Source organism: Myotis nattereri (genome assembly GCF_964212035.1).
Source record: "Myotis nattereri genome assembly, chromosome: 16".
Classification (NCBI taxonomy): domain Eukaryota; kingdom Metazoa; phylum Chordata; class Mammalia; order Chiroptera; family Vespertilionidae; genus Myotis; species Myotis nattereri.
In genome coordinates this window covers 16,010,712-16,029,186 of record NC_138091.1, presented here as the reverse complement: position 1 = coordinate 16,029,186, position 18,475 = coordinate 16,010,712, and the positions used below count along the sequence as shown (strand labels likewise).

At 41.1% G+C, this 18,475-nt stretch overlaps 1 protein-coding gene across 1 annotated transcript in view; it reads right to left on the bottom strand.

Moving 5' to 3' along the window:
* The window catches only part of MYH10 (myosin heavy chain 10), a 144,213-nt gene that overhangs the window by 66,290 nt on the left and 59,448 nt on the right, over window positions 1–18,475 (bottom strand). Inside the window, exons 8-10 of the mRNA XM_081109002.1 lie at window positions 2,772–2,835; window positions 1,787–1,885; window positions 144–287 (exon numbers count right to left, since the gene is read on the bottom strand). Coding sequence (XP_080965128.1) covers window positions 144–287; window positions 1,787–1,885; window positions 2,772–2,835 — 307 coding nt within the window. The remainder of the gene's footprint in view (window positions 1–143; window positions 288–1,786; window positions 1,886–2,771; window positions 2,836–18,475) is intronic.

Below are 18,475 nucleotides of genomic sequence, written 5' to 3'. Positions count from 1 at the left end.
CAAAACTTTTCAGGATATCTCTGAGGATGTCATAAAATTACAGGCAGTTCTCAGTTCCTCGATCATTTTCTAGTTTAGGCTATTAACCCCCAACATGTGTCTTATTTAAATGAGTATCAGAATCTTAGAGAAATCCCACATACACAGAATCTCTTCATGAGAGAAGCCCATTATATGCATCGCTTCCATCGTCTCCTGGAAGTTATCTTTGTCTTGCTGTCCCGGAATGGGAATATAACCGTTGGAGAGAAATCTGTAGTTGTTAAATCCTTCAAGCAGCAAGTCAGCTACGAGAAAACAGAACGGAATGCCTTCAAGCAACACTCATCAGCAGACTGAGCATGCCCACATCCAGGCGGCACCGATGCCCCAGGAGGCCAGTGGTTCTCCACCAACCATCACCCCACATACTTCTCACCCCCACACTTTCTCTTTCTGTATATGTTCATGCTAAATACACAAACACATACAGTTTCCCATCGTCTGCAACCAGGAAGGAAAATGATAATGTAAACTGCACAAATCTCAACGGGCGGTGGGGACAGTGGTTTATATAATATTTTAAATCGGATCGTGGGAAAATGATGTAACTTTTCCAGAGAACTAAAACCTTATTGTTTTCAGATTTAAATATTTTAGAAAGCTTGTAAACCCATCTTCTATTCCTTTCTTAGCAAGGAGTTTATAGCAAACACTATGGGGTCATATGAAGACTAAGTGAACCCAAGATAAACACCCAGCCACCTCGAAACCTCTCTCCAAGGCAGTCTATTTAGTGGTAAATGTGCTTTTGAGAGTGATGTGCAACATAAAATATTATGACAGAATATTATAATGGATAATACCCCCAACTGTCTACTTGTACTTTAGGGGCCGTGAGTTAGAGACAACTTGACTCCCTCTTTCGATAAATGTGTTTGTTCCTGGAGAGCAGAAGGCTGTTTCTCAGGAGGGATCAAGACAGACAGGGCAACTTATCCCGAGAAAGGATGCCAGCACATGCTCCCAGCCTGCAGAGAATTTCTGATCGACATCACATTTAACTCTACTGGGTACTGACTGCTTTCTTTTTCTCTATCTTGAATACTTTGATATTATGTCTTTTGATCATTACTATTGCCAGTTGGGAAGCCTGAGAGTTTCCTTCCCGTTAGCATCACATACTGCATGTGTAGAAGCCTGAATTTTCAGTCTCTTGTTGGCTCTCTTTATTTTTGTTACTTATTTTTTTCCTTGCAGGTCATTTCCAATCAATTTCTGGGTTCAATGCTTTCACAGCAAAAGCATTTCATTGCAAAAGTCTACATCCCAATGAGAAAAGCATTACTGTGCATGTATTATTTCTTGTGAGATCTACAAAGTATGTTTATAATATTCACACAGAAGCACTGAGTTTGAGAAATTGGAAAGTTGTGCCTCTTCTCCCCTCATATACTTAGAAACGTGCTTTTACCCTGCCCAGGCCTAAGCTTCCAGTCCTTGTGATTCAAGAAAAACCCACCATAGGCTTTTCCCAGGACTAGTGGAAACATAACATATATATTTGTTAATCTAGAAATAAAAATGTTTGTTCATTAATTTTATTAAGTTTATTTTTTCTAACTTGTATATTTATAAATGCTGAAACAAAACTTTATAAAAACACACCATTTGCCTTCTAATTTAAAAAAGAAATAGAAATAATATAACACCACTCATGTACCTACCACTTAAAAGTATTTATCCCATTGGCATGGAAATTCCATTTCACTTTCATCACCTGACCAGCTAGAGTTTTGTAACTTACACTTTAGGTGTTCTCCTGCTCCAGACAGCAGCTGGTAAAAGATATGAAAAGTACGCTCATCTTTTGCTTGGCGAACAGCACGAGATTTTTCCAGAAGGTCTGAGCAAAGACGGGTTAAGGATTAAGTTGGTCCTTTTTCCATGTCTATTTAATTATAAAACATTTTTTCTCTCTGATATAGGTCAGGTATCCTGCTATTAACCACTCTAAATGGTTAAACTTTGTAAGTGAGAAAAGAAAATGTATGCAATTTATGTTTCCCACTAATCTACTAGATCCACTGGGCGAGTGGGGAACTTAAAACCTCGGAGTGCTTTCCTCACACCCCCCCCCCCCCCCCCCCCGTTCTTACCTTGGATTATATTCAAAGAATACAGCACTATACAAAGAACTATATTTATATCACTGGAGATTATTCTAACAAGAATCAGAGAACTGTCATCTGTAACTTTCCTAACTGGCACACTACCAGTTCAGAAACACTTCTATTTTATTATCTGTACCCAAATTAATTCCATATAGACCTACCATATCTTAGGACTAGTGTATGTATTTGACATTTTCTTCTAGTTTTGTTCTGCTTAACACTAACTGAAACGGCTTTAACTGTACTTTTATGAGGCTTGTTTCAATGGGTACACACCCATCCTACGAATGGCAGAAATAGGTGGTAAAAAATAAATAAGCTAACACAACCATAACTGAAGAGTAGTTCAATTTAACAGTATTCACCTAAAGGTCCTTACACCACACAAACATTCCTTGGGCTGATGACATATAGGTGATCCTCACCTCTGCGCAACTCTCCACTTCCCCAGCCACATGATCAGGTTGTGACCTGGTGTTATAAGACCAAGTCACAATCTCTTGGGACGCAAGTTTTACCATCTTGATAACGGGAGTGATATCACAAAGGGTTTCTTTGAGGCCGTAGGAAGAGGAAATGATTCTTTATTTTAGATTATACTATTCTGAAAAAGGATACATGTTTCAATGTTGGCCCCAACAATATAGCCAGTTACATCAAAGTTGATCCGAATAAATTTGCCCTGAAAATAAATTACAAAGAAAAAATTGAAAATAAATAAGGCAGAAAGGATCTGAGCACCATCATAAATAAGCCAATGTGCCCTGCCAAGTATCCATAAATTTGTTATAAAAATGAATCTTAAATATTGCCTCAAATAAAAAGGGGGAAAAAAGCTTCAATAAATTCCAAAACTGTAGCAATAGGATAGGTTACCTTCTTGGACTATAACATAATAAAAATGAAACCCTAATCATTTAGAACTTTTAAAAAGCTCTTCTAAATAACCTGAGATATAAGCAATTTCAATAGTATAAAAGGAACACTACACCCAGCCTTATAATGATAGACTTGAAAAACTGAATAATATAGATAATTTCCTAGGAAAAGAGAAATCCATTTAAGAAAAAAACAAGAGAAAACTTGAATGGACCATAATCACAAAAAGTAATGAAGTCATTTGGCAAATTCCTAAGGAATATGTAATTGCCTTACTACATAACTGTTTTAGGGAAACAGAACCCAGTGATTATTTCATAATTCACTTTAAAAAATTATCACAACACTGAATACCCAAACAGGTAAAGATAGACTAAAAAAAGGAAAGCAAAATAAAACTGAATATCTTACTCATAAGTGTGTGTGTGTGTGTGTGTGTGTGTGTGTATGTATATATATGTCAAATTAAACACTGCAAAACAAAGAAACACAACAATGATCAAGAATGGTGTATTCCACGACAGTTAAGAAGGGCTGATGCTAATATACATACTACTATCATTCATCACATGAGTAGTCAAGGGACTGAAGGGCTTTCTTCAAAGAAATGAACAAAGTGACTCTAAAATTTATAGGGAAATGGAAAGGACCTAGAATAGTCACAACAATTTTGAGAAAGAGAACAAGAACCAGAGCTGAAGGGCTCAAACTATTCAATTTCAAAAAGCTACAAATGTATTAAGACAGTGTGGGAAGGATAGAGACCGAGTCCAGGCATAGGACAGACATGTACGGCCAATCCATCTTCAACTGAGGTGCCAAGGTAATTTAACAGTGAAAGGATCTTTTCAACAAATGAAGCTTAAAAAGATGTAAAATAAAATAAATGCCAAACCTGGACCCTTACCTCACTCCATACACAAAAATTAAGTCAAAGTAGATCACAGACCTAAACGTATGGGGTAAAACTATAAAACTTCCATAAGAACAGAAGAAAATTTTTACAACCTTAAGTTAGACCAAGATTTCTTAGACAAAATGCAAAAAAGCAGGAACCATAAAATTAAGCACTGATGAATTTTATCAAAATTTAAAACTTTTGTTCTTCAAAAGACACTGTAAAGAAATAAAAAGAAACTTCAGACTAGCAGAGAATATTTGCGGAACACATTGTCTGATAAAGGATTTGTACCCAGAATACATAAGGAACTCCTACAACTCAATTATAAGAAGACCAACCAAAGTTTTAAAAAGTTGGATAAAAGATTTGAACAAATTATCTCAATGATATGTATGGCTACATTTTAAAAGAAAGACTAGCAAGGATATAGAATTAGAACTCTCACAAAACCCCGGTAAGAATGCAAAATGGTACAGCCACTTTGGAAAATGGTTTGCTAGTTTCTTATAAAATTAAACTTAAGTTGCCATATGACTCAGCAGTTCCACTCTTAGGTAGTTAGTTACCTAAGAGAAACGAAAGCATGTGTCCACACAAAAACTTGCACAGGAATGTTCATAGCCACTTTATTCTTAACAGCACTCAATGAAAACAACCCAAATGTTCATCAAGTGGTAAATGGATAAAGAAATCATGGTATATTTACACAATGAAATCCTACTAAGCAATAAAAAGGAACCAGTGATATGCTATGTCAAAGAAGTTAGACATAAAAAAACTACACAATATATGATTCCATTTATTTGACATTCTAAAGAAAAACTATAGAGACAAATAGATCAATGGTTATCAGGGCTAGGGGGTAGAAGCAGGAGGAGGGGGCTGATTGCATAAAGGTGAAAGGAAACTTTTTGGGGTAATGGAAATATTCTCTCTGGATCCTGGTGCTAGTTACACCACTATATTAAACACTCACCAACACTCATCGAACTGTACACTTAAAAAGGGTGAATGTTATTGCATACAAAATATAACTCAATAAACCTAATTTTAAAAACTACTTAAGGGAGATGTCTTGATACTGTAGGACCCCTTAAATAAATGCCAATTTTAAAAATATAATTAATCATTTATTCTTTATATTTACTACAAACATTAAGCATGTTACTTTTTCACTAAAGTGAAAAATCTTGGCTTACACTCTTGTACTTATTTCTCCACTCAACTTGCTTATTCTTATATCCACTACTTTAGGCCTTTTCTTGTCTTTTCAATGTTTTTTTAGTGTAGAAATATTTTAAGTAGAAAAAGATGAGTACTCAGTACTTGAATGCTACCACAGAAAAACTTGAACTACATTTTATTACATATAAATTGTTCCTCAATAATACTGTTTTTCAAAACTGAAGAGGGTAATTTACTAAAAATGTATGATCTATTATTTTGTCTAATTTTATGAGCATTCATTAAGAACTCATCCAAGCCTGACTGGCTTGGCTCAGTGGTTGTTGACCTATGAACCAGGAGGTCACAGTTCAATCCCTGGTCAGGGCACATGCCTGGGCTGCAGTCTCGATCCCCAGTGTGGGGCATGCAGCTGATCAATGATTCTCTCTCATTACTGATGTTTCTCTCTCTCCCTCTCCCTTCCTCTCTGAAATCAACACACACACACACACACACACACACACACACACACACACACACACACCTATGTATATAAAAGCCTAAGTGACTGTTCGACCAGTAGCTATGATGTACACTGACCACCAGGGGGGAGATGCTTAATGCATAGGCATGGAAACATGGAACAGACTGATGAATTTCAGAGGGAAGTGGGGGAGGAGGGAAGAGATTAACCAAAGATCTTATATGCATACTAGAGGCCTGGTGCATGGGATTCATGCACTGCTGGGGAGCATGGCCTGCGGGGATTGGCCTGCTGTGGGAGTGCTGCTCATCCTGGCCTGCCGAGCAGCTGCTCCCTGGTCCGGTATCTCCCATGGAGCTGGAGCACTTGCCTCTCCAGGGGACCCAGTCAGGGCCAGGCCAGGGACAATAGCACTGAGAGACAGCAGAGTAGGCTTCAGTCCCGCAGTGGCCACAAACCCGCCTCCCAGTCTCCGGTCAGCCAAGTGGCACTTCCACTGTGGTAGCGCACTGACCACCAGGGGGTAGCTCCTGCATTGAGCATCTGCCCCTTGGTGGTCAGTGTGTGTCATAGTGCCTGGTCAACCAGTCATTCTGGTTGTTCTGCCATTTAGTTGCTGGGCTTTTATTATATAGGACTAGAAGCCTAGTGCACAAATTTGTGCATTGGTGGGGTCCCTGGCCTGGCCTGCGGGGATCGGGCCTGCCTGCAGGGATCGGGCTGTAACCAGCAGTCCAACATCCCCCAAGGGGTCCCGGATTGTGAGAGGGTGCAGGCCAGGCCAAGGGACCCCACTGGTGCACGAATCCATATTAGTCTGAAGATGAATGCAGAGGGACAGGTAGCGCTATAGACTCTGATGATGACAGTGGAATTGATTCTGTAAGAACACGTTTCTGAGGACAGGAAGCATGGCATTAGCATTCAGCAGGAAGGACTTCCTTACTCATTGTTATGCAACAAGAACCTAGACCGTTGTTTAGTTAAATGGACATGTAACAATATTCTTAAGTGATACTCTGGCCTCTAATATATATATATATATATATAAAAGAACTCATCCAAGCCCGGCTGGTGTGGCTCAGTGGTTGAATGTTGATCCATGAACCAAGAGGTGATGGGTTTGATTCCCAGTCAGGGAATATGCCTGGGTTGTGGGCTCAATCCCCAGTAGGGGGTATGCAGGAGACAGCCGATTGATGTTTCTGTCTCTCTATTCCTCTTCCTTCCTCTCTCTAAAAATCAATAAAGCCTTGCTCTGAACAGAAAATGCATAGCTAGTTTGATACACCTAAGGTATCATGCCATCACAACAAACATGCATTCCGTTACAGACCTGTTTCAGACGCCACTAAGCCTCAGAATTTAGAGGGAAAAGGGAGTATGACTACAAAGAAAAGGCATTTTGTGACAAAGAGCCTCTTAGCACCTCTTACACAGGCATGTATACACTCTGCATAATAAATGATCAAAACATTGGCTAAACCAAAAAAACCTCTGGACATGGTCTTACATTTATAACAGAGTGTATGTGAGTGGGATAGAATATACCAAAATGGAACATATCTGGGAAACTAGGATGTTGTCAGTCACAATACCTGTCATGTCCTCTAGTCTAAAAGCTCTCAGACCACCCAAACTTCCTGAACAATTTAAATGCCATCGAGGACAATGCATCTTTAAGAGGCTGCTTAACAATGGGTAGTAAGCATTTAACATTTTCTTCTATAAAGAACTCATTAAGAGGCACAAAACCAAAATGACAATTTATGTGGGGTTTTTGGTTAGTTTTGTAGTACGGGAGAGAAAAGTTTTGTTTGCATTTTTTCTTAAATGGGAGAAACATTTTCTCTTTTGAGATAGGGTCTCGTGATGTCATATAAGCACAAGTTTTATACATATGACCACTTGACACAAACAACATATTTGTGACATTGAGAGATGCTGACCTAACGCCCTAAACTTAGTCAAACTGTGAGGCTGTGTTCTTTCAACACGTGAGCACAGTGAGTGGTGCGGGCACTTCCAAAGCACGAGGTGGGATGGGCACACACAGGAAGGCATTGCAGAGAGAGTGCCATTCGAGCTGATTACGGTTTATCAAGTATATTAGTTTGCTGCAAGCTAAATGGTAATGTAAAGGGAGGTTCTATGAGTCTCTTTTCTCTAAAAAATTATATTTATGGGATGATATTGGTTAATAAAATTATGTAGGCTTCAAGTGTAACTCCTTTATTTCTAAGTTTTCTTAAAACAAAACTACTACAAAGAGTCGTCCTCGAAATACTGCAATCTGATTTCAACCCCTAAGTTGTGAGACATTATTTTCAAGAGAGACAACATTCTGGGCTAACAGCGGTTCCAAGTGGCACCTATATTCTCTTCTGCCAATAGGTTCTCACTATTGTCCTTGTGTTGTCAGAATGCGATACTTGAAGAATATTTGAAACGTTTGACGGCTCATAATTTTGTTAGAGTGGAAGGACTTTTTTGCTCCATAACTGTAAGACATTTTCATTGTTAGATTTACAATCACCAATTAGAATGGCCAATCCAATGAATTTCATTTCTACATCATTTCTTTCCTTCCAATAACTTTCATATACACATTTGCCTTCAGCATTGGTCCACTTATAAACCACATCAGATAAACTGTGGTAGATAAGCATCACATAAGAATATTGTTACATGTCCATTTAACAAAACAACGGTCTAGGTTCTTGTTGCAAAACAATGAGTAAGGAAGTCCTTCCTGCTGAATGCTGAAGTCCTTCCTGTCCTCAGAAACATGTTCTTACAGAATCGATTCCACTGTCATCATCAGAGTCTGTAGCGCTACCTGTCCCTCTGCATTCATCTTCAGACTCACCTAATGTTTTTTGTTTTTAATATATTTGATTTTTCAGAGAGGAAGGGAGAGAGCTAGAGAGTCAGAAACATCGATGAGAGAGAAACATGGATCAGCCGCCTCCTGCACACTTTCCACTGGGGATGTGCCCGCAACCAAGGTACATGCCCCTAACCGGAATCGAACCCAGGACCCTTCAGTCCGCAGGCCAACTCTCTATCCACTGAGCCAAACCGGCCATGGCTCACCTAATGTTTTTTAAATGCTTTCCTCTATTATTTTTCTTCTCTTTGACATTATGGATAGAAAATGAAAACTTCTGACTCTTTGCCCTGGCCGGTGTAGCTCAGTTGGTTGGGAGTGTAATCCCGTTTACACCAAAAGGCTCGGGTTTGATTCCAGGTGAGGGCACATACCCAGGTTGTGGGTTCAATGCGTGTTTGGGGCACTTCAGGGAGGCAACTGATTGATGTTTCTCTGTCGCATTGATGTTTTTTCTCTCATTCTCTCTCTTCCTCTCGCTCTCTCAAATCAACAACATATCCTCAGGTAAGGATTTAAAAAAGAAAAACCACTGGCTGGTCAGTTAGTTGGAGCCTTGTTCCATGCACCGAAAGGTAGCAGGTTTGATTCTGGTCAGGGCACGTGCCTGGGTTGTGGGCTCCATCCCCGGTAGGGGGTGTGCAGGACACAGCCAAGCGATGATTCTTTCTCATCACTGATGTTTCGCTCTACGTTGATGTTTTTCTCTCTCTCTTCCTGTGTAAAAACCAATAAACTAGCCTTTAAAAACCCCACAAACTTCTGACTTTCCAATTATGTTCCCTGAAAAGCTAAAAGTAGACCACAAAGATGGTGTCCCTAGTCTTCTGACATACCTTCTTGAAAGATAATGCAATATGATCACTGATACCCCATATAATGTATCTTAGATTTATAAAATCATCCAATGGACTCACATAATAATTATAAAAGAGAATGAATTTTATTTTTAAAATAAGTAAATTTTGGGGTCTCCTTCCTGCACTTGTCATCACATCCCTGTCTAGATTCCCGGATGCCTGTCCAGTGCCGGACCTCTGCCCACTGCCCCCATCTCACAGCGTCCGGGCTCTTCACCGGCATCCATATCCAGGGCCACTGCCAATGACCAGACCCTATAACTCCCAGGGCAGAGCCTGGCCCTCCCGACCACCCATCTTAGCGCCTGCTCTCTGGGCATCCAGGAAAGGCTGTGTGAGGACACAGTGAGAAGGCAGCTGCCTGCAAGTCAGGAATCGAGTCCTCATAGAAACCAACCTGGCGGAACTTGGACCTCAGACTCCCAGCCTCCATAACTGTGAGAAAACTGAAACTACCTTAAAGATCTAAAATCTGTTGTTTAACCCCACCCCCGCAAAAAGGGAAATTGTGTCTTTGTTCTCCAGAAGACCCTAAGAAGAAATAAAGTTAAAAAATTATTAGTCCTTATAAATAGTTGGAATGCCTCAAGAAAGAAACTAAAAAAAACCTAAAATCGGGTCCTGATGTTCAAATTTTAAACAGCTGTATTATCTATACAATATCTCATCGAGTTAATAAAAAATTGCTATTTTAGAGACAGTAGTCAAAAGACAATGTTATTCCTTTAAAGCTGCAGAGAATACGCTGCCAACATACTGTTCAAGAAAATACTTTCTCAAACTTCTCACTGTAACACTGCAGAAAGTTTAATCAAAATCATATGGTATCACGTCATTCTCACTGAAGAAAATATTTCACTCAAAAAACTCGTTACATAGAAAAACAAACTTTCAGATTTCAACATGTCTGTTTAACTTCTTTATTATGTCTATATCAACGTGCTGTTTAAGCTTTTAGTTTCTTATGCTATTTCCTATTCGTTTTCTTGATCACCCCTAATAGAAGTTCATATTCATTAAACAAAGTATTTTTTTTAACTTGGGAAATAAGATAAAATTGTTATATTGATAACTTTAAACTCTAATAACTTAAAAATATAAAACAGAAAATTATCCACTGTATATTTAGTAAACTTATTTTGCCCTTACTTCTTGGAAAATTATAAAATAGGAAAGAAAGTAAAGGAGAAATGGAAGAAACAAAGGTTTTTGGCCTTCTGAACAGGCAACCTAAAAAGAAGTTTCTCAAAATAATTTAGGCACGTGGTCCCTTAATTGGATAAACGAAACCACAACATACAACATTTACTAATAATTGTCTCATCAGTTCCTTGGTCAAATTAGTTCCCTTTCTTTCTCATAACTGGTGTCCATAGTTGTTCTAGCCAGTATAGCTAGCGCTGAGAAATATCCTCTGGCTAAATAAAAATGGTTAATAAAAATGGTTATGCAAAAAGTAATGAAATAAAGGGACAGAATGAGTTAAGAGATGGGGCAGTAGAAGCCTGCTGTGGGGGGAGGCGGCAGAGTGGATTAGGTGTCCCTCCACCCCTCCTCTCCACCGACTTCTCTTATTTACACCCAAAAGAAACCAGTATCTCTGAAAACAACATATTTAGTCACTAATAAATACTGGTTATAAGCCAAAGCTCTAGCATTGATTCTATTTTGAAAACACTTTAACAAAACAAAAACCTTACAAAGTTGAAAATTATCAACTCTCTATGCTAAGTGACATTCACATTCAGCTGTATTACAAGATCTACCCACACATGTTGCCAACACGACAAAGTGAAATTTCAGAACCAAAGAGAAATACTTCCCTGCACATCCCCCAACAGTCCAGGATTCAGATTCCCCATAATGCTGGATACCCTGAAACACCAGGCCAGAAGCAGGCCATGAAGTATGAAATCACTTCAGTCTTGGGCGGAGGAGGAGGAAGGGGACGGAATAAAATCTGTTAAGTTAAAAAGTCTTTTTCTCACAGTAATAAATACTTTGAGTTAACATTTTTATTAAATGTGGAAAAGAATTTTACTGTCAAGTGGTCCTCTAATCTTTAAAACATTATGTGAAGAAACTTGTAAAAATGCCCACTTCATATTTGATTTCCACGTCAGATTATGGCACTCAGAATGTTGAACCAGAATTTCACCAATAAAAACAAAAACAAAGAAAAACCCTCAAAATATGACCAGTACATTATGTATGAATTATAGAGCATGTGCTTTAATGCCATATACATGTTGAATACCAATCCAAGAACCACCGAGACCCCACACTTCCTGCACGAGCTCTGGGCAGCAAAGATGAGTAGAATCACCTCTCATACACTTTCACTTAAAAGGTGCAATTGGACAACTTGGATATTTTGATATTGTCAAGAAAGTAATAAGAAAAATGTTTTATTTAAAGAATTTTATTCCTTGTGAATCGACATTGATTTTCTAGACCTTTCTGTGCTGTTTACAATCTATCTGTAGTAATTACACCTAGATGGTTAGCAATTTACTATAGGGGTACAGGTTTGTTTCATTTGAAAATATTCTCCCCTTCCTAACTTGATATTTAAAGTTGTTATAAAATCTGTAATTTACTTTAAGACACGTCAGTACAGTGTGCTGTGTGTGTGTGTGTGTTAGTTACTCCACTAAAAATCTACACTCTAGAGCAGGGATGGGGAACCTCGGGCCTTATAAGACCCGAGAAATCATTTGCTCTGGCCCTGCCAAGGCATTAGGGGTGAGTTAATTAAATGACTGAATATAGCAGCTAATGTTGGTAACGTTGTATGGCCCGCGAATGATGTTATAAATATCCACATGGCCCTGGGAAGAAGAAAGGCTCCCCGCCCCTGCTCTAGAGACCACTATTGACCCTAAGTGGGAAAACCCATTCGAGGAGTAATTAAGCTAGGATTTAACCTACAAGCCAGATGGCTATTTTACATGCTTCCGTTATCCTAGCCTCATGTAAACTAAGTAGCCCTGTTACTTAGGATCATGGATATTAGAAATTCCTGGGATAAAATGAGTGGCATTAAGACACGGACTGATTGGAAATACACAGATAATCCCCCACTCTGGTGTGAACACGGTATTTAAGACTCTAGTGGTGGCCACCGCAGAAGCGCCAGCGGTCAAAATGAAGTTTAATCACTCTGACTCCTGACCAGAGCCGTAAAAGGCATTTCGATGCACTTTCCTACGTTCGCAGGAAGATTATGTCTTCTCTTTCCAAAGAGCCGAGACAGGAGTACAATGTTCGATCCATGCCCACCGCAAGGACAATGAGGTTCTGGTTGCTCAAGGACATTACAAAGGGCAGCAAATTAACAGAGTCGTCCAGGTTTACAGGAAGAACTACGCCACCGACACTGAACAAGTGTAGCGGAGCAGGTGAACGGTACAACTTCCATGCGTGTGTTCACCCCAGCACACTGGTTATCAAGACTAAAGCTGGACAAAGGCCGCAAGAAGACCCTGAACGTAAAGCCAAATCTCGCCAAGTAGGAAAGGAGAAGGGCAAGTAGAAGGAAGAAACCATTGAGAAGATGCAGGAATAAAGTAATCTTATACACAACTTCATCTGAAACTTAAAATGGAAAAAGAAAGAAGACTCTATGGTAAACGACTCTGTGCAGCCACTTAATTGAAGATGCTGGTGGCCTGGTTCAGACCACGTTCTGTCTCTGTCACATCTGCCTCAGTACATCTTTAGGGTCAGGTAGGTGAGAGGACTAAAGACAGACAGCAGGGGCTGCCTTCACTATTTCTGCAAGGGCGCAGGCTCTGGCTTGCTTCCATTGTAACCTGCTAGCCTGGTGGGAGGGCGCATACACAGAGCCTTTATCTATCTGTGACTATTGGAAGCAGCTTACCAAAAGGTACATCAACTGGGGAATTGCCAAACTGGCTTAACACGTTAAGCGCCCAGTCAATCACCGGTGACTGACACTATACTTTCTGTCCAGAAGACAAAACAAGCTGGGCGCTTAATGTGTTAAATAAGTTTGGAAAAAAAAAAGATTTGAGCAAATACAGAAAGTACTTCCTACTAAAACTTTCTGAGGGAAGATGTATCTGCTGATACGATCATTTTGAAATTGAAATCCCTGTTTTTAAAGTTTCATTACAAGAGATTCATTTTACGTAAAACCTCCCCCATCTGGAACACATTTTACTTCTCCATAAACAGCGAACTGGAGTAACTGTGAACGATTATTTTCACAAGGGTAATGCTCTTCTAAAGAATCCCCTTTAACACAAACCATATGTTAGCATCTTTGAAAGAAAAGATATTCTTCAGGAAATTACTTGTCTATTTCAGATCAAAGAAATGGAAACAAAAGGATTCTAAAGCTTATGGAGTTTACAATTTCAAATATTTTTCACTGTGAGCATGTGGTTTGTAAATACTGACTACATGAAATTCCACTGTACACCCAACTCATTTTTTAGTATCACATTGCTCTTCCAGTATGAGGTATAACACTAATACCAGCCCAAGGCCTGGCCCATACACGGAGCCACCGCCTCCCATGTAACTTCTTCTCATCCTTCAGAAACTGGGGCAGGCACACTCTCAGGGGTCTAGCACACGCCATACGCTCCATGAGCTCAATTGTACGTTGTGGCGTGTCTTTGAAAGTATATTAAAGTTAAACCCAAAAGAAGGTGAGCTCTCTGAGGCTAGGGGCTTTGTTTTTGTCCACTGATATATTCCCAGGGCTTAGAGAGTGTTTAGCACTTAGTAGGCAACCACCTTTCAATAAAGGGATCACACACCTACTATGTACTTACATGTGAAAGGCACAGCCAGAGACTAAGGAGCCAGAGAACAAGGTAGATGAGGTCCCTACTGTCAGAGAGCTTACACTCTAGCAGGAGAGACCATAAGTTAGCAGAGTAATTAACTATACGTTGTGATTAATGCTATGAGGGAAATCAATAGGACACTGATAGACAACAGACGAAATTCCTGAGACAGGGTGTTAGACTAACTAGGTGTTTAAATGAGACAGAAGAGAAATATGGACAGATCTGAAATTCATGCTGGAAATAACCAATAGGGTTTACTCCTGGCCTGGACTTGGGCCATAAAAAAAAAAGCTGAATCAAGGATGATTCATAGATATTTTGTTTCTCTAGGTTTTTTTTGGTTGTTTTTATTTTATTTTATGCTTAAGCAGGTGGATGATTTGATGATATCATATACTGACATAAGACTTAAATTTTGAACAGAAAAGATGAAATTACATCTGTAAGATGTTAAATGTGAGAAATCTATTAGACATCCAAATGAAGATAACAGGTAAGCAGCACAGTGCCTGGCAGAGAACAGGAACTTAACAATTAACGACACAACAAAAAATATAAATTATATAAAATTTACTTTAAAAATGAGCCAATGCTGGCTACTCTCTAAACCCATGAGAACCAGTGTTGGCAACACCCACAGACAACTGCTAACGGGATGTTTGAACTGAACATGAATCAATTAATGGAACTAACCACTTTGCTATTTTATGGAACCACTAAAATCAGCTACTTATAGTATTGTGTGATGCCTTATGATAGTAGTAGCTAGCTAATAAACTATTTCTTTAAAAAAGATACCATACCTATCAATATAAAGTTGACTTTTTTTTTATGTTGTTGTTGTCTTTATTCAGGAGTGAAATGTGGCCAACAGTGGTGCATAAAATCGCTGAGGAAACAAAGGGGTGGGCTGTGCTTGATTATTTGTTATCTTTGAGATAGTAATTTCATTTCCTTGGATATATACCCAGAAGGAGGATTGTTGGTTTGTACAGTAGTTTTTTGTTTTCTTTTTCTTTTTATTTTTTTAATTTTGTTTTATTGCTTAAAGTATTACAAAGAGTATTAGATATGTCTCCTTCCCGCCCCCCCCCCCTTGACATTCCCCCAGCCTCCCCTACTCCCCAGTGTCTTGTGTCCACTGGTTATGCTTATAGGCATGCATACAAGTCCTTCGGTTGATCTCTTACCACCCCCCCTCCCCCAACCCTCTCAGGCAGAGCAGCATTGAACAGACTGTAAAGTTGACTTTCTAAAATAAAGCTCAGCCTAGCCAGAGTGGCTCAGTGGTTGAGCATCAACCTATGAACCAGGAGGTCACGGTTTGATTCCCAGTCAGGGCACATGCCTGGTTGTGGGCTCGATCTCCAGTGTGGGGCGTGCAGGAGGCAGCTGATCAATGATTCTCTCTTATCATTAATGTTTCTCTCTCTCTCTCTCTCTCTCTTCTCCCCTCCCTTCCTCTTTGATATCAATAAAAAATATTTAAAAAATTAAAATTAAAAAAGCCAAAAGCCAGTAATTAAAGATACTTTTGTTTCTTGTTTGAATGAATAGCTATGTCTAAGAATATTGCCTTCATTAAAAATATTTTTCTAAAACAATTAGTTTTTAATATATTAGATTAAGCATAAAGATTATTATACAGTAACACAAGCACGTTGGAAGGTGGATTATCAGCTGAAACAGGGTTTGCTGAGAATTTAGATTGGATGGCGGATTCCTGCTAGAATCAATCTTGCTAGCAAACAACCTAAGGCATTCTACCTACCAGTAGAATTTATAAGTTTCTCCCAGAATTATTAAACATTGCATAAATAATGAGACTCACGTATAGTATTTACTTTGCAAATTAATTTCAAAAAGTAAGGAACAAGCTAGAGCAGCGTTTCTCAACCTCAACATAACTGACACTGGGGCTGGGTGATTCGCTGCCTGTCCTGTACACTGCAGGGTGCTTAGCAGCATCCCTGGCCTCTACCCACCACCAGATGCCAGCGGCACACCACTACCCACTGCCCAAGCTGAACAACCAAAACTGTCTCCAGACACAACCAAATGTCCCCTGGGGCACCCTAATTGAGAAGCACTGGCCTAAAGTAATGCAAATTACAGATTATAACCCACACATGTCAGCATGATTATTTTATTAACTAGAGGCCCGGTGCACAAAAATTTGTGCACTCGGGGGGAAGGGAGGGTCCCTCAGCCTGGCCTGTGCCCTCTCGCAGTCTGGGACCCCTCGGGAGATAACGACCTGCTGGCTTAGGCCTGGCCCTGGGTGGCAGAGGGCAGGCCCAATCCCTAGGTGCAGCCCCTGGTCGGGCTCAGAGCAGGGCCGATTGGGGGGTTGGGGCACCACCCCGTCACACTCAAGGCAGGGTCGATGGGGAGGTTGCGGTGCGACCCCCTGTCACGCACAGAGCAGGGCCAACCCGGGGGTTGGGGCACTGCCCCCTGTCACACACAGAGCAGGGCCCATCGGGGGGGTTGGGCTCCATACCCTGTCATGCACAGAGCAGAGCCCATCAGGGGGTTGGGGAGTTCCCTCCTGTCACACACAGAGCAGGGCCCATCAGGGGGTTGAGGAGCTCCCCCCTGTCACTCACAGAGTAGGTCCGATAGGGGAGTTGGGGCACCGTTCCCTGTCACACACAGAGCAGGGCCGATCAGGGGGTTGGGGCGCCGCCACTGTCACACTCAGGGCAGGGCTGATGGGGAGGTTATGGCTCTACCCTGTCACACACAGAGCAGGGCCCGTGGGGGGGGGGGGTTGGGGCGCCACCCTCTATCACCCACAAAGCAGGGCCGATCAGGGGGTTAGGGCACCGCCACTCTCACACTCAGGGTAGGGCCGATGGGGAGGTTATGGCTCTACCCCGTCACACACAGAGCAGGACCGATCAGGGGGTTTGGGAGCTGCCCCGTCATGCTGATCCCGGTGCCGGGAGGCCTCGCGGCTCCGCTGATCCTGGTGCTGGGAGGCATATTACCCTTTTACTATATAGGGTAGAGGCCTGGTGCACGGGTGGGGGCCGGCTGGTTTGCCCTGAAGGGTGTCCTGGATCAGGGTGGGGGTCCCCACTGGGGTGCCTGGCCAGCCTGGATGAGGGGATGATGGCTGTTTGCAGCTGGTCACACACCCTTCAGGGTGGGGGTCCCCATTGGGGTGCCTGGCAAGTCTGGGTGAGGGGCTGAGGGCTGTTTTCAGGCTGGGGGTGACTGAACTCCCAAACGCTCCTTTTTTCCTTTTTTTTTTTTTTTTATTCTGGGCCAGCTTTAGCTTGAGGCTTGGCTCCAGCTCTTAGGCCTCCGCTCCTGAAAGTAGGTTTCTGGCCTTTGCATACAATGTTGCGAATCTGCTGGCTGAAGTCCTGCGGTATTTGTTAAAATGTTTCAAACTGCAGGCTCAGAGGCCTGCAGCTGCAGGCGGGGATGTTGGTTTCCCCCGTCACTGAGGCAACCAAGCCTCACGTTAGTTTCAAGCTGCCTGGCTGCCGGCAGCCACCTTAGCTGACAGTTAATTTGCATATCTCGCTGATTAGCCAATGAAAAGGGTAGCGGTTGTACGCCAATTACTATGTTTCTCTTTTATTAGTGTAGATGATTTGTGGCAGCCAATTTTCAAGATGAGTTCAACAATCCCCACCTTTTGATATGTCATTATGTGACCAATAAAATATATCAAAGGGATGGTATGTGACTTCCAAGGTGGGGTCATAAAAAACACTGTGTGGCTTCTGTCTTGCTCTTTCTTGAATCCCTTGCTCTGGGGGGATGCCAGCTGCCACGTCAGGAGCAAGCAACTTTATGGAGAGGCCTTTGAGGTGGGGAACGAGGGCCTCCAAGCAGCCACCAGGAGGAAGTGAGGCCTCCTGACAGTAAGCTTGGAAGAAGATCCTCCAGCCTCAAGTCTTCAGATGACTGCAGCTCTAGCCAGAACATCTTAATGACAACCTCATGCGAGACCCTGAGCTAGAGCCACCCACCACACAGAAACTCTGAAATAATCAATGTTTTAAGCCACCAGGTTTTAGGGCAACTTGTTACATAGCAATAGGTCACCAATACAGAACTGTACTTCTGTCTCAAACACAAAAACCCTGGCAAGTATACGAACCCTTACTGCTTAGTAACAGAATCACTACATTGTTTATCAAGGACACAAATGACTGATTCGTAGCAATTTATCTTTTCTAAGCAAAAATAAGACAAATGGGTTCAAAACTGTTTCTCCTGAATTTAAAGTGTGGTTTAGGGGAGAACACTGGAACAGACGGGTAACTGGATTTATGTGGTAAAATAAAATATTTTCCAC